Below are 15,393 nucleotides of genomic sequence, written 5' to 3'. Positions count from 1 at the left end.
GCTCCTGTGTCTTATGGTCTTATCTAAAACCAACGGCTTTCTGGACTAGCATAGCTCAGTAAGTAACAAACTGAACCATCTTCCTCCCGTAAGACCAGAAGACATAAAACATAGGGGGAGAATTAGGCCACTCGGCCCATCGAGTCTGCTCCGCCATTCAATTATGGCTGATATTTTCTCATCCCCATTCTTCTGCCTTCCACCCATAACCCCTGATCCCCTTATTAATCAAGAACCTATCTATCTCAGTCTTAAAGACACTCAGTGATTTGACCTCCACAGCCTTCTGTGGCGAAGAGTTCCACAGATTCACCACCCTCTGGCTGAAGAAATTCCTCCTCATCTCTGTTTTAAAGGATCGCCCCTTTAGTCTGAGTTATGAGACACTTATGGATCGAGAACATTACTTCCAGACCTTTTAATATGTTGCCCGCTGTACCACTGTAGAGAATGACATGCTCTGCAACTTTGCCTCTCTTTCACTAAGGGTGAGCCTATCCCCCAGTTGTTCCCCTCTGAATACAGAAAGCTAGCAAATACAAAATTATAATCTGAACTTATTCCCCAAATATTATAGTCAGCACTCAAACAATGACCTACTCAAATTATGTACAAACCATAAACAATTTGGTTTTGTCTTAGCTCATCAGCTGCCGAAACTCCCATCCATGTCTTTATTACTAAACTATACCGATGCTCTCCCAACTGGTTACTTACCTTGGGCCCTCTGTACACTTAGTCCACCATAAACTGTTTAACGCCTCATTCAAATGACCACACCACCAACAATGCAGCACTCCAAGCACTGCACTGGAGTGTCAGGCTTGATTTTTGTGCTCAAGCCCTGATGGAGGACTTGAATATGGGACCTTGTAGCCATTTATCCTTTGGGGTATAAACTGGTTCTGCGTCACGTTAATTTTTTTTGAACACCCCCCACTGAATTTCTGCCATTTGACCTATTCACAGGTCTGCCCAGTTTTTTGTGAAGATTCCCTGCTTCATCACATTGAAGTCAGCCTCACCCAAATCCAGAATCTTAGTGGCTATTCCACATTTCGCCCTTTCAAGTACAATGTGAACTTGATCGTATCATGACTACTATTAGGTCATGTTCACGCATCATTAGGCTTTTAATGAAGTCTGATTAAATGTTCAGTACTAAATGACGTGGCCCACCTACTTGTTCTTTGAACTATTGTTACATTCTGGACACATTCAAGGAATTCACCACCTTCCTGACAGACGCTAGTCTGCTTATCTCAAACTAAATTAAAATTATCCATTTAAACTACACTGCCTTTGCTACATCTAATCTCTCTATTTATACCACATCACAGCTACTACTAGAGGGTCTGAACACAACTGTCTTTGCAGTCTTAAATCCTCTTCTATTTCTTAACTAAACCTATAAAGTTTCCACTGCCTGTTTACCTGTTGTTACATCCTTTCCTCTGAAGTCATTTCATAGAATTTACAATGCAGAAAGAGACCATTCGGCCCATTGAGTCTGCACCGGTCCTTTGAAAGAGCACCCTACCTCAGCCCACACCTCCACCCTACCCCTGTAACCCAGTAACCCCTCCCAACCTTTTTTGACACGAAGGGCAATTTATCATGGCCAATCTACCTAACCTGCACATCTTTGGACTCTGGAAGGAAACCGGAGCACCCGAAGGAAACCCACGCACACACTGGGAGAATGTGTAGACTCCGCACAGACAGTGACCCAAGCCGGGAATTGAACCTGGGACCCTGGAGCTGTGAAGCGACAGTGCTAACCACTGTGCCACCGTGTCGTCCATATTTGTATAAAATGCACTTATTTGGGTCACATAACCTAAGCCGTCCTGTACTCATGTTTTTCTCACATGTTTACTTCTGCCTCCTGGTTGAATTGCTTTACATTTTTTAGTTTCCCTTTATGTGTAGTGCCTAACGCATAATTGTGTTGGGGACTATTAGAGGAATCTGGGGTAGAGAGGCACAAAACACTAAAAGTAGCAGCCCGAGTTAGTAAGGCTATTAATCAAAAGCGAACAAAGCACATGGGCCCATTTCTAGAGGAAAAGAATTTAAAAGCAAACAAATTAAGTTAAACGTGTTTAGCACACGTGGGAATACAATTGAACTCTGCTAATTATAATCCCTATAATAAAAGGATAATAATAAAAAACATGTAGAAACACTGGAGTAGGTGCAAAAATGATTTACTGGAACGATATCAGAACGGAGGGATTTTGCCCCTTGGGAATGACTGAAGAGACTGGGGCTTTTACTCCAGAGAACAGACGGAGCGGAGAGCGGATAGAGGTTTTTAAAAATGCGAGAAGATTTAATGGGGCAGATATAGAGATCATCATAGAATTTACAGTGCAGAAGGAGGCCATTCGGCCCATCGAGTCTGCACCGGCTCTTGGAAAGAGCACCCTACCCAAGGTCAACACCGCCACCCTATCCCCATAACCCAGTAACCCCATAACCCAGATGATGTTGTCACTTGTGGGGGAGACTAGAATGGGGGACTATAAATACAAGATAATCACCCAATAAATCCAATAAGAAATTCAAGAGGAGACTTCTTTACCCAGAGAGTGATAGAATGTGGAGCTTGCTCCCAAAAGATACAGTTGAGGCAAGAGGCAGAAAGTTAGGCAAAGATATGCTGATGGGGTTAGATGAAAGTGGCCAGGAAGAGGCACACACAATGATATGGATCACATCTCACAAATTGATTTTAAAAATAACATTCCTGCTCTACATGGACTCCTGGCCTGGCAACACATCAATTTCAAAATTCTCAGCGTTGTTGATAAATTCATCTATGGCCTTGCCCCACTCCATATGGATTTCTGCTCTTCACCTAACCTGGCCTCTTGTGAATCCCCAATTTCTTTAGCTCCACTATTGGCAGCCATGCCTTCAGTGGCCCAAGTGCCAGAGACCCAGGTTCAAGTCCGGCCTTGGGTGGCAGTCTGTCGGGAATTTGCACTTTCTCCCAGTGTCTGCGTGAGTTTCCTCCGGGTTGCATCTCCCAGTCCAAAGATGCGCAGACTAAGTGAATTGGCCATGCTAAATTGCCTCTTAGTGTCCTACGAAGTGGGGTTATGGGAATCAGGCAGGGGATTGGGCCGAAGTAGGGAGCTCTTTCAGAGGGTGGGTGCAGACTCGATGGGCTGAATGGCCTCCTTCGGCACTGTACGGATTTGATTAAAACATTTCAGTGACCCAGGTCCAAAGCTCTGAAATGCCTTGTCCATCTCCATCTCCCTACCTCTTTCCTCCTTTGGGACCTAGCTTTTATAAAAATATATTTTTAGTCAGGAATTTCCCACTTATAATACATTCATAACAAAACTAACATCTCAAACAGTGGCTATAACACTGAACAATATTGCAGAAACACAACCATATAAAACTCATCCAAAAAGAAAAACAAACTCCCCCCCCCCTCCCCCCCTCATAACCTAAACCCACATCCCCCCCGCCCCCACTCCAAAACCCCAAACAACTGACAGTGGCTAAATCCTTAAAGGAGCAAATGATTGCTGCCATCTCATGTAGAACCCCTCAGCTGACCCCCTGATGATGTAGGTGACCACCAGATGCAAAAATTCCATCAGGTCAACCAGCCAAACCGAGGCACTGGGCAGAGCAGGCAACCTCCTTCCCAGCAGAACTCGCCTCCAGGCCATCAAACAAGGCTAAGGCTAGGGCATCTGCCTTCACCCCAATTTGCGGGCCCGGCGAGTCCGGCAACCCGAAAATGGCCCCAAAGGGACAAGGCTCCAGAACAACTTTAAGAATCGCTGACTTGGTGCTGAAGAAGGAGACCCAGAAGCACACCAGCTTGGGACACAACCAGAAAGTATGTGTGTGGATGGCCGGCCCCCGAGAACACTGCTCACACTTGTCTTCTACCTCAGGAAAGAAACCACTCATCTTCGCCTTAGTCAGGTGAGCCCTTCGTACCACCTTAAGCTGAAGCAGGCCAAGCCGCGCACAAGAAGACGTGTAGTTCGCTCTGTGGAGAGCCTCCCTGCCTCATCCAAAATAGGTCCCAATTCCCCCTCCCACTTTGTTTTCACCTCATCCACCGGGCCGCCACCCCCGCCCCCCCCCCCCCCCAAACAGGATCTGCCCGTAGATACCTGAAATACTACCCCATCGGACCCTGCTAGAGAAAGAATCCTGCCCATCAGCAGTGCCAAGGGGCATGGATGAAAAGCCTTTGCACAAAATTATAGATCTGAGGGAAATCTGAACAAATTCATCCCAGAAAGTCCAAACTTCACCGACAGTTCCTCCAGACTGGCAAACTGTCCCTCCACAAATAAATCCCCAAATCTCTCAAGCCACTTCCCTCCCCACGACCCAAGCGTGGCATCTAATCTCAACAGCTCAAATAAGTGATCACAAATAGGGGCCAACGTTGACATGGATTCAAGCGAAAAATGCTGCCTAAATTGCTTCCATAACCTTAGAGTGGACGCAAGCACTGGGTTTGAAGACTATCTCGCTGGAGAAAATGGCAGTGAGGCTGTCACCAATGCACAAAACTAGAGCCCAAACTCATCTCCATCTGTCCTCCTATGGAACCCAGATCACTGCGTCACCCCAGCAACTTCGCAATATTGGCTGCCCAATAATAGAAGAGCAAATTGTCCAACTCTAGGCCCCCCCCCCCCCCCCATTCCCCCCCCCCCCCCCCATCTCCCCCCCCCCCCCATTCCCCCCCCCCCCATCTCCCCCCCCCCCCCCATTCCCCCCCCCCCCCATCTCCCCCCCCCATCTCCCCCCCCCCCCCCCCATCTCCCTCCCCCCCCCCCCCCATCTCCCTCCCCCCCCCCCCCCTCCCCCCCCCCGACTGCCTGCCCTGTGCAGAACTGTCCTGTGGATCCGTGGGGTCTTTTCCGGCCGTATAAAGAATGTTACCGACCTATTAACCTCAGCAAAAAACGATTCAGGGAGAAAAATGGGAAGACACGGAAAAGGAAATAAAAACCTCTGGAGGACATTCATTTTAATAGTCTGGACTCTGCCCACCAAGAACAGGTGAAGATTTTTGTGCTTTTGCAAGTCAGACTTAACCTTACTCACCAGACTAGTGTTGTTCAATTTATGGAGCGGGGCCCAATTGTGGGCCATCAGGATACCCAGATACCTGGAAGCTAGATCTAGCAAGACAGAAAAGGCATCACCCCCAAATTGGCTCCCTTCCCTGGGGGAATAACCAGAAAGTATTTGCTCTTTTCCAGATTTAACTTGTATCCCTCAAGAGTCAAAGCTCCTCAGTAGTTTCATTATTTCACCCATAATGGGGACAGGGTCTGTAATATAAAGCAGGTCATCAGCATACAAGGCCATCCCTATGCTCCTTCCCTCCCAGACTTATTCCCCTCCACTTACCTGAATCTCTCAAAGCAATAGCTAAGGGTCCAATAGCTAAAGCAAAAAAGAGAGGGGACAGTAGATTCCCCAGTCTTGTCCCCCTATTCAATAGGATGTACCCCAAACTCGGTGTTCGTACAGATACGAGCCGTAGGGGCTCTATACAATAACCAAACCCATAAACTATATTTTTTCCCCAGACTGAACCTCTCAAGAACCTCAAAAAGGTACCTCCACTCTTCCCTATCAAATGCTTCATCAGCCTCCATAGACACAATCACCTCGGGCTCGGAGCCAGCGGAGGGGAAACAACATTCAACAGCCGCCGAATATTGGCCGACAATTGTCTACTCTTAAAGAAGCCCATCTGAAATTGTATACTCACCCCCAGAAGACGGGTCTCCAGCGGTAATGCCAACACCTTTGAGCCCACATTCTATAGCGGTACAGGTCAATATGACCACCACGGTCCGTGGGGTGCTTATTCTTCTTCAATATAAGAGAGATAGAAGCCTGCAAAAGTGTAGCAGGCAAAGACCCCCTTGGACAAGGAATCTGTCTACCATCAACTGACTTGCAAACATAGATAGGAAATCCATCGGGGCAGTGAGCTTTACCTGACTGCATCAACCCAGTACCTTACTATCTCCTCAGGGCTTAACGCCTCTCTCCCCCTACCACCATAAAGGCCAATTCATCTAAAAATGTCGACATGTCCAGCCCCCCTCCGTAGGGGCTCTGAACTGTAGCGGCTCTTGTAAAATGCCTGCATTAACTTTCCCTGGGGCGGACACCAAGCTGCCACTCGAATTCCTGACCTGGATGATTTCCCAGGAAGCCACCTGCTGCCTCAGTTGATGGGCTAAAAGATGCCGGACCTTCTCCCCATATTCGTAAAAAACAAAAACCTCGCGTGCCGCAGCTGGCTCTCCGCTTTGCTTGTGGATTGCTGATTAAACTGCGCCGGCAGCTTCTTCCTGCTCACCAGGAGTTTTGGGGAAGAATCACACTAACACCTGCGATCCACCTCAAGGACAGCATCCAGCAACCTCTGCCGCCCAACCTTACTTCCCTATCCATATGCGCCTTATAGATTATCTCCTTTAATAACCGCGTTCAAGGCTTCCCAGAATGCAGACGGTGAGACAAACTCATCCTTATTGAATCCCTCAAAAGCCTTAGACATACGCCCGTTAAACCCCTCATCACCAGTAGGGCGGCATGGTGGCACAGTGGTTAGCACTGCTGCCTCACAGCTCCAGGGTCCCGGGTTCAATTCCAGCCTCGGGTGACTGTCTGTGTGGAGTTTTCACATTCTCCCCGTGTCTGGGTGGGTTTCCTCCGGGTGCTCCGATTTCCTCCCACAGTCCAAAGATGTGCAGGTTAGGTGGATTGGCTATGCTAAATTGCCCCTTAGTGTCCAAAAGGTTAGATAGAATAGAACTCAATAGATTAGGTGGTGTTCCAGAGATACAGTGGAGATGTGGGCTTAAGTAGGGTGCTGTACCAAGGGCCGGTGCAGGCTCGATGGACCGAATGGCCTCCTTCTGCACTGTAAATTCTATGATTCAGTAACCTCCACGGTTGGTACGGAGTGGGACCCACCTCCAAAACCAAATCCACCAAATGTGGAGCATGGTCCAAGATGACAATGGCTGACTACTTTGCCTTCTTCACCCATGGGAGCAGAGAAAAAATTTGATCCTGGAATAAACCTTGTGGACCGGAGAGAAGAATGAAAATTCCTTGTCCCTTGGATGTAAAATCCACCATGGATCTGCCCCCCCACCCCCCCCAATCTGCTTCATTAAGCCTAACAGTGCCTTTCCAACCCCCGTTAGAGCCAGTGACTTAGGCTGAGGATCAAGTATATAGTTTAAATCTCCTCCAAGAACCAGTTGATGCATATCCAGATCCGGAATGGAAACCAACAGCTTCCTAATAAATGCACTATCATCCCAATTCAGGGCATATACATTGACCAATGCCACCAAGGTGCCTGCCAAGCGTTAAGGAATGGGTTAAGAGACATTCCAATTGGATGTCTCATTTATGTTAATAGACATAGACATAGAACATACAGTGCAGAAGGAGGCCATTCGGCCCATCGAGTCTGCACCGACCCACTTAAGCCCTATCCTCATAACCCAATAACCCCTCCTAACCTTTTTTGGTCACTAAGGGCAATTTATCATGGCCAATCCACCTAACCTGCACGTCTTTGGACTGTGGGAGTAAACCGGAGCACCCGCAGGAAACCCACGCAGACACGGGGAGAACGTGCAGACTCCGCACAGACAGTGACCCAGCAGGGAATCGAACCTGGGACCCTGGTGCTGTGAAGCCACAGTGCTAATCACTTGTTTAAGTATCCAATAATTGACACTGATATGTAAAGGGGTCGCAGGTGGCTCTTGAGGCATGTGGTGTGGTGATAGAGTTTTGTGCAGAATGTGTTCAAGGAACATAAAGGTGTTTGTGAAAAGGAGCAACACTCTTGACTCTTTACTCAACAGCAGCCAGAAGCTACCACCAAGGACTCAGTAACCATCACTTCTGCCATGGTCTTGGCAGCCAAAAAAACACGTCTGTCCTTAGATTCTTTAGCTGAGCAAATAAACTCTATCAATTTTACTGGGCCACCCAGCCCCCTTACAGTCCAGCAGACTAACCTGATCTGGGACCTCCCATCACCCCGCCGGAGTCAGCCATTTCAACTTAAAAAGAATTACCAACCAACCGCCCAGAGATTATAGGCCCGAGGACCACCTAAAATGGCCACCAAACGCACTCACAAAGTGAAACAAAGAGTCATTGTCAGTAGACTAACCTTTCTCTCCCCAACTCCCTCCCTCCTCTCCCCTGAACACCCCACATACCCCCTCTTAACCAACTCCAACAAAACTTAAGATGCAAGGTTCACTGAACCAAGAGAAACTGGATAAACAGGCTGAAGCACCTCCCCCGCCTCTCGCTCCCGTTAGCAAGCTAAGTTTACTGCTTGTGGGGTAGCCCCCCTCCAAGGTAAAAAAAAAGAAAAATAAACGCTCACCCCCATTAACAAACATACAACAACGTGAAAATAAAAACTATTTTACCCCAAGAACAAAGGCATACCAACAGATATATACAAATTGCCCCAAAACCCTTCCCCATCTAAAACAATAAAAGTCCCCACTGAGCTCAATTAACTCGATCCAAATCCATGCTCTTTGCCACAGGCATTACCCTCCTTTGAAGTATCAAAATAATAGTCTTTTGACTTGTATGTAACCCACAGCCTCGCAGGGTACACCACCCCAAACCGAACTTAGTTCTTTTACAATGCGGCCTTACATTAATTGAAGGTCGCCCACTTCTTCGCCAGTCCTGCTCCGACATCCTGTTAAATCCTTCCCACTTCTAATCTGGGTTCCTTGGCCCACTTGGACCTGCTCCTTCTCCTGAAAGCTATGAAATCGAACGATGACTTCCCATGGTGGTTCATTGGATCAAGGCTTCTGCTGGAGTGTTCAATGGGTCCTGTCCAGCTCTGGAGGGGACGCAAATCCACCAACATTTTCCCCAACACCTGTGAGAAATACGCAGTGGGATTTGGGCCCCATCCACACCCTCCGCCAGCCCCAGGACTCTGAGGTTCTGTCTCCTCGAACGGTTCTCAAGGTTGTCCACCTCAGCCCTCAGACTCTTGTTTTCCTCAGCCACCAGGTAGATCTCGGCCTCCAGCATGGCAATTTGCTCACTACACCTCGACAGAGCCTTCCCCATATCCTCCAACACCTCGTCATGCTCCTTCACCGTCTCCAAAGTCTTTTCCAACCTTTCTCAGATGGGACCCAGAGCCTCCTCTGTCAACTTTCGAAAGGTTTCTGACATCACCTTCCACGGTCTCTCAAATTACTATCAAATCGATTGTCAGTACGCCAGTAAGCATATCTGCTGTGGTCGGAGCGGCCTCCGTCATTTTATCTACAGAGGGTCAATGAATTTCCGTCTGCAGACTGCTTACCTCCAACCTTTCTTGCCATGACCTGGTTCCTTACACCTTCAGTAAAAAAAGCTTCGGTTTTTCCACCGAAGCACTCCAGAAACCAGGCAAAAAAACAATGACTCTGGCAGGAGCTACCGAATGCGCGACCGGAAGTCTCCTAAGACCCAGTCCTTTGGCCAGGATTTTCACCACCTGTCCTAATATTTCCTGATGTGGCTTGGTGTCAAATTATGTTTTACAACTGTTCATGCACTGGGATGCTTTACGAAATATGAGGTGCTATTTAAGTGACACTTGTTGTAATGTCAGTGAGGATGGCAGAATTAATAATTTTACCATTAGGCATTGTGCTTTTGCTTTCAATTTCAAGGAATATTCGGATATTGCCCTTGTATAAATACTGTACGAATACTGTACATGTGGAATTAATTTACTGTGAACACCCCATAATTGTCACTTTGACAATACTTCTGCAATCCATAACAATAAGGAATGGTATATCACTTAGACGATGATTAATTGCTACCATCTGCTCCATTGGGTTTTGTACATTTCATATTCAATGATAAATGTAGTCATCTAGATAGCTGTAAGAGGAAGGAGCGCAAAAGGAAATGATGAACTACCAACACCGTACTGAAAAGAATTGTGGAATGACCAGCATGCATAATGCAACGTTGCCATTTTAAACTGGCGAAATGTTCTTTATTTAACATAACTAAATGCATGGGATAAATACAAAATCATTGGATCGTAGGAAACTTAACATTTTAGCAAACTTTCAAGTTGTAAGGCCAGTAAATTATTTGCCATTTATATTTTTTACTTGGCTTTTTACTCCCAATTTTCTCAATCTTAAATTATGTTGCCTCCTGTTCTCAGCACTGCTGATCAATCTGATCATGTTTGGGATTTTTTTAACCATTCTGTCACAGAAGGAATTTCAGTATAATTTTGTGTCCTGCCAGGGGCCAAGGAACAGAATGGATAATCAGCCGCTTGCAAGACAGAAAGCCCAACGTCGGGGGGACGGTCAATATTCAGGGGGGAGAAGAGATCCGACCACGGGGGGGCCCCCATAGTGGGCTGACCCACGATAAAGGCCGACCACCCCTCTGCAGGCGGGCCTGTGCCGTGGGAGCACTCCTTCCTTGCACGCTGGCCCCTGTATGGCTCCGCCATGGCCGGCACGGAGAAAAGAACCCCCCGCGCATGCGCCAAAACACGCTGGTGGTTCCGCGTATGCGCGAGATCATGCCGGCCCTTTGGCACCAGCTGGTGCGTCTGCCAAAGTTAGTGTCATCTGCAACTGGTTAATAAAGTCATAAAAAGACAAATCAAGCAATTCCCCGAAGGACAGAATTCAAAATTAGCGACTTGACTTATATCAACCCTTGGTACAAGTACACAGATTACGGTGTACAATCCTGCTCAACATATCATAAAAAGGAAAAGAGATACTTGAGAGCACACAAAAATGATTTAGAAGGATCATACCAGAAATGAGTGGTTTTACGGTCAGGAAAGGATGAACAAAGCTGGTCTATTTTCTCCAAGCAGAAGGCTGGGGAATGACCTCAAAGAAGATTTAAATAGAGTAGACAGTGTGGAAAACTAGATGCCAATAGGAAACGATCGCCAAGAAATCAAGCAGAGAATTCAGAAGAAACATCTTCACCCAGAGAGTGGTGGAACTCACTACCACAGGGAGTGGTTGGGGAGAATAGTAAATAAGCATTTGAGGGAAGTGAGACAAGTGAATGAGAGAGAAGGGAATAGAGGGTGATGCTGAGAGCGAGGTGGGAAAGGATGGCAGGAGACTGGGTTGGGCCGAATGGCCTGTTACTGAGCTATATTTTTTTGCAATTCTACGTATGTAATTCTTGTGTTTTCTTTTAAGTGTTGTTCTCAAGGTAGGGGCGCGGGAGCGTGGGGTTAAATTCGCAGGGCATAGAAATCAGGTGCTGCTAAGACATCAGACGGATTGATCTGCCAATAGGTTCTCCTGAAAGGTAATGAGTCAATCACTGAAAGGATTATTATTGACTATTTGGCTTCTCATCATGTCCCAATATATGAGATGGTGGATTTTTGGATTTAATCTGTATCTTTCTGATCTCAACTCGGGCTCAGAGCTTTCCGAGTTTATTCGGAAAGATACAATCTCCTTCTAGCTGCTTTTAACACACAAATGCTGAGGTGGCTGGCACTAAACAGTGATTAATATACTAATAAAACAGCCTTGGAACAGTTTTCCCATAATGACCTCGGGCATCAGGAGTAATTTGTTGTCCTGCTACAGTTTGGATCTCTTCACCCCCATTTCCTAGACTCCTCTAGATTACCTCTTGGTATCTGGCAAGTCCTCCATTAACTGCTGCGTCAATGACTCCATTGAGACACATGGTCAGGGGATTTATATTCTGCATCTGTCTTGACTGACACTGGGTGATTAGAGTTCGTAGTTGTTGATTCTTGTTCTCCAGCACCTCAATTGCATTTTCAAGTGGACTCATTTCAACCTGGAAAAAAAGATTTCCGATGGAAATCAGACTTTATAATGGATGAAAACAAGATGACAAAACACATGCTGGGACTTGCCAGTAACTTTTGTTTCTGCTCAGTTTGCTACTATCTTACTTCGAAAAATGCTGCAGCCTATATTTAGTGCAAAAATTATGCACGTCATTGTTACAGCATTGCTACACGCTGAGAAATTTACAATTGGCGGCTTGAACTCACCACTTCCCGTCTATCTACTTCAAACCAGCGGGAGATACCTGGTAAACTTTGAACCAATGTCAAAGTAGTTCGCTCAATCCATAGGCTCTGACAAAAATAACAGAGGGGAGATAATGAAATGTTATGAAATCAATGTTAAAACCTATTCTCTGCATGCATCGATTAAAACTTTAATATTAACAACTTTTATACATTTCAGTCTTGGTCTTTTCAGATCCTGATGAAGTGAAAACATCATGAAGCAATTAAAATCCTGAATTCAAGCTCAAGAGACGGGGGTGGGTCAGGAGTGCCGGCCGCTTGATTGACCTCTGCCAATTGGTCTTAATAAGTCATTTACTCACCTTGATTGGCTGCCTGCTGCTGGAAGGGAGGTAGCCTTTCCAACACAAATGGCCAGTGACTGGATGATGTCAAGCAAACCGCATGCTGGCTCAAATTATCACGCTCGCCTGCCTCCTTACTCATCCCAAGATTCAACCCCAGATTTCAGTGGCAAAAAGCCAATATTCTAAATCGCCAAGTCTCATCAATATCAAGTTAGACTCAAATGAACATTTGGATTTATTCCCGTGGTACTCGCATAAAAGAAATATGCATACCTTGAACTCGTTTTCTTTGTCTTTAATTCCTTTGTGGAATGGCCTATCATATCTGAACCTCCAGATATTGTTGACGCGATAAAAACTTTTAATATGGTCGGGTATAGCTTCTTTCTGCAGTATCTCATTATTATCAGGGATGGGGATTACTGCATAGATCTGCAGATCTGTATAATAGTAGTTAAGAAAATGACCGGAAACCTGATAGTTAATTAAAAATGCAGGTTATGAAGCATTCAGAACAGATCCTAGGTGATTATCAAATCCTTTGGAATTTAAAGACAGAAACTAAACATTCTGGTTGAAATTAAAACCTGAATTGGTGGAAATGTGCAGCTTGTCCATCATTGCCTGGAAGAAAAGAAGCGTTACATAGAACATAGAACAATACAGCGCAGTACAGGCCCTTCGGCCCACGATGTTGCACCGAAACAAAAGCCATCTAACCTACACTATACCATTATCATCCATATGTTTATCCAATAAACTTTTAAATGCCCTCAATGTTGGCGAGTTCACTACTGTAGCAGGTAGGGCATTCCACGGCCTCACTACTCTTTGCATAAAGAACCTACCTCTGACCTCTGTCCTATATCTATTACCCCTCAGTTTAAAGCTATGTCCCCTCGTGCCAGCCATTTCCATCCGCGGGAGAAGGCTCTCACTGTCCACCCTATCCAACCCCCTGATCATTTTGTATGCCTCTATTAAGTCTCCTCTTAACCTTCTCTCCAACGAAAACAACCTCAAGTCCATCAGCCTTTCCTCATAAGATTTTCCCTCCATACCAGGCAACATCCTGGTAAATTTCCTCTGCACCCGCTCCAAAGCCTCCACGTCCTTCCTATAATGCGGTGACCAGAACTGTACGCAATACTCCAAATGCGGCCGTACCAGAGTTCTGTACAGCTGCAACATGACCTCCCGACTCCGGAACTCAATCCCTCTACCAATAAAGGCCAACACTCCATAGGCCTTCTTCACAACCCAATCAACCTGGGTGGCAACTTTCAGGGATATATGTACATGGACACCGAGATCCCTCTGCTCATCCACACTTCCAAGAACTTTACAATTAGCCAAATAATCCGCATTCCTGTTATTCCTTCCAAAGTGAATCACCTCACACTTCTCTACATTAAACTCCATTTGCCACCTCTCAGCCCAGCTCTGCAGCTTATCTATCACAGTGAGCAATGGTAAAGACTCACATAATCAAACAGAGAACAATTGAACATTATATTCCTCATGACACTGATGTTTATAAATATTATCTTGACTTTTGAAGAGAAATTAAAAAAACTTGTCAAAGAATTCTATTTGATGACAGCAAACAAAAAAAACTTCACTTTCAATGTGAGATTCAGTCTTATTGCATCACTTCCCGTTTACTAAACTTAAAAAACTTTTTACTTTGTATTTTGGAGTTACATCCAAATGAGTCATGCCTTCTGCAGATGTCTCAATTTTTACTTAGCAAAGTAATTCTTCTTGATTTTGGTTTAAAAATGTAGTCTAGTTTGATACATGCCATTATGTAAAACAATCATAACTTGTAATCATGGTTCTTTAAATGGGCTTGCAGTTTGGCTCATTTTGTGACTGTAACATTTTACTCTTAAAATGTTCCTGAGGCTCAGTGGTAGCAATCTCCCACTGAGGCAAAAGCTCGGAGACTCCAATCCCCTCCAGAGATTTGATTGCATGATCTAGGCTGACACACATCAGTGCAGTACAGAGAGAGTGCTGCACTTCAGAAGTGATGTCTTTCAGATGAGATGTTGAGACGAGGACCACCTCCGCCCCACACTACCCCACCTCCACCCCACTGTCTTGAAGAGCAAGGGAGCCCTCCTGATGCCTTGGTTAATATTTATCCCTCAAACAGCATCACTAAAGCTATTTGGTTCATTGTCCCATTGCTGATTGGGGCTTTGCTGGGTGGAGACTGGATACATTTTCAAAATTACAACAGTGACTACCTTTCAGCTCTTAATTGGCTCTAAAGCACTTTGTAACATCTTGAGGTCATGAAAGACGTTGTATAAGTCTTTTCTTCTCTATGGTGAGCACTATAGGCTTACTAACGTACTGTGGTGTAAAGTATCAAAGTGGCTTCAATCAGGAAATCGCCAAAGCGTCAAGCCAACACTTAATTTAACTGGGTGAAGCTGTTAGATTTCTACTACTGCTATTACATTAGTGATGTGTTTCTGGAAGTTTTATGGGTGGAGATAGAAATGGAAAGGGTGTTTCGACAGGGAGTTCCAAAGAATACAATGGAAATGTCTACCAACAATGGCGGAGTGAAAGAAAGGGATGCACAAATTAATCAAGCAAAAGGAGAAGACTGTGCAGTTAAGGTGGGGCAGGGCCATGATGTAAGAAAAGGAACTTAAGTGTGGTGTTTTGGAGGACCAGGAGCCATTGTTCAGAGAAGACATGGGTGCAGGATACATGTGGCAGAAATTAGTTTACAAAGAGTACCTGGAATGAAAATTTCTCAATCTCTTACCACACGGGATTGAGCTTTGTAGAAACTGCCTCAGATTTAAGCATACTCAATTCAGCAAAACATGGCTCAAGTGAGTTCCAATATTCTGCTGCTTCACTGTGCACACGTGTCACACATCTTTAACTAGCTTAAAGGTATAATCGTCCCTGATT

General features: G+C 45.6%; 1 protein-coding gene across 6 annotated transcripts in view; it reads right to left on the bottom strand.

The window, feature by feature from the left end:
- The window catches only part of LOC140396552 (dedicator of cytokinesis protein 4-like), a 458,932-nt gene that overhangs the window by 67,406 nt on the left and 376,133 nt on the right, over window positions 1–15,393 (bottom strand). For all 6 annotated transcript variants that reach the window (XM_072485296.1, XM_072485300.1, XM_072485297.1 and 3 more), the window contains 3 exons: window positions 12,727–12,893; window positions 12,125–12,211; window positions 11,728–11,904 (listed from right to left, as the gene is read on the bottom strand). In XM_072485296.1, the coding sequence (XP_072341397.1) occupies window positions 11,728–11,904; window positions 12,125–12,211; window positions 12,727–12,893 (431 nt within the window). The remainder of the gene's footprint in view (window positions 1–11,727; window positions 11,905–12,124; window positions 12,212–12,726; window positions 12,894–15,393) is intronic.

This window comes from Scyliorhinus torazame, chromosome 19, assembly GCF_047496885.1.
Source record: "Scyliorhinus torazame isolate Kashiwa2021f chromosome 19, sScyTor2.1, whole genome shotgun sequence".
NCBI classification, from domain to species: domain Eukaryota; kingdom Metazoa; phylum Chordata; class Chondrichthyes; order Carcharhiniformes; family Scyliorhinidae; genus Scyliorhinus; species Scyliorhinus torazame.
Note: the sequence above shows the minus strand (reverse complement) of the source record. Positions and strands in the feature narration are given on the sequence as shown.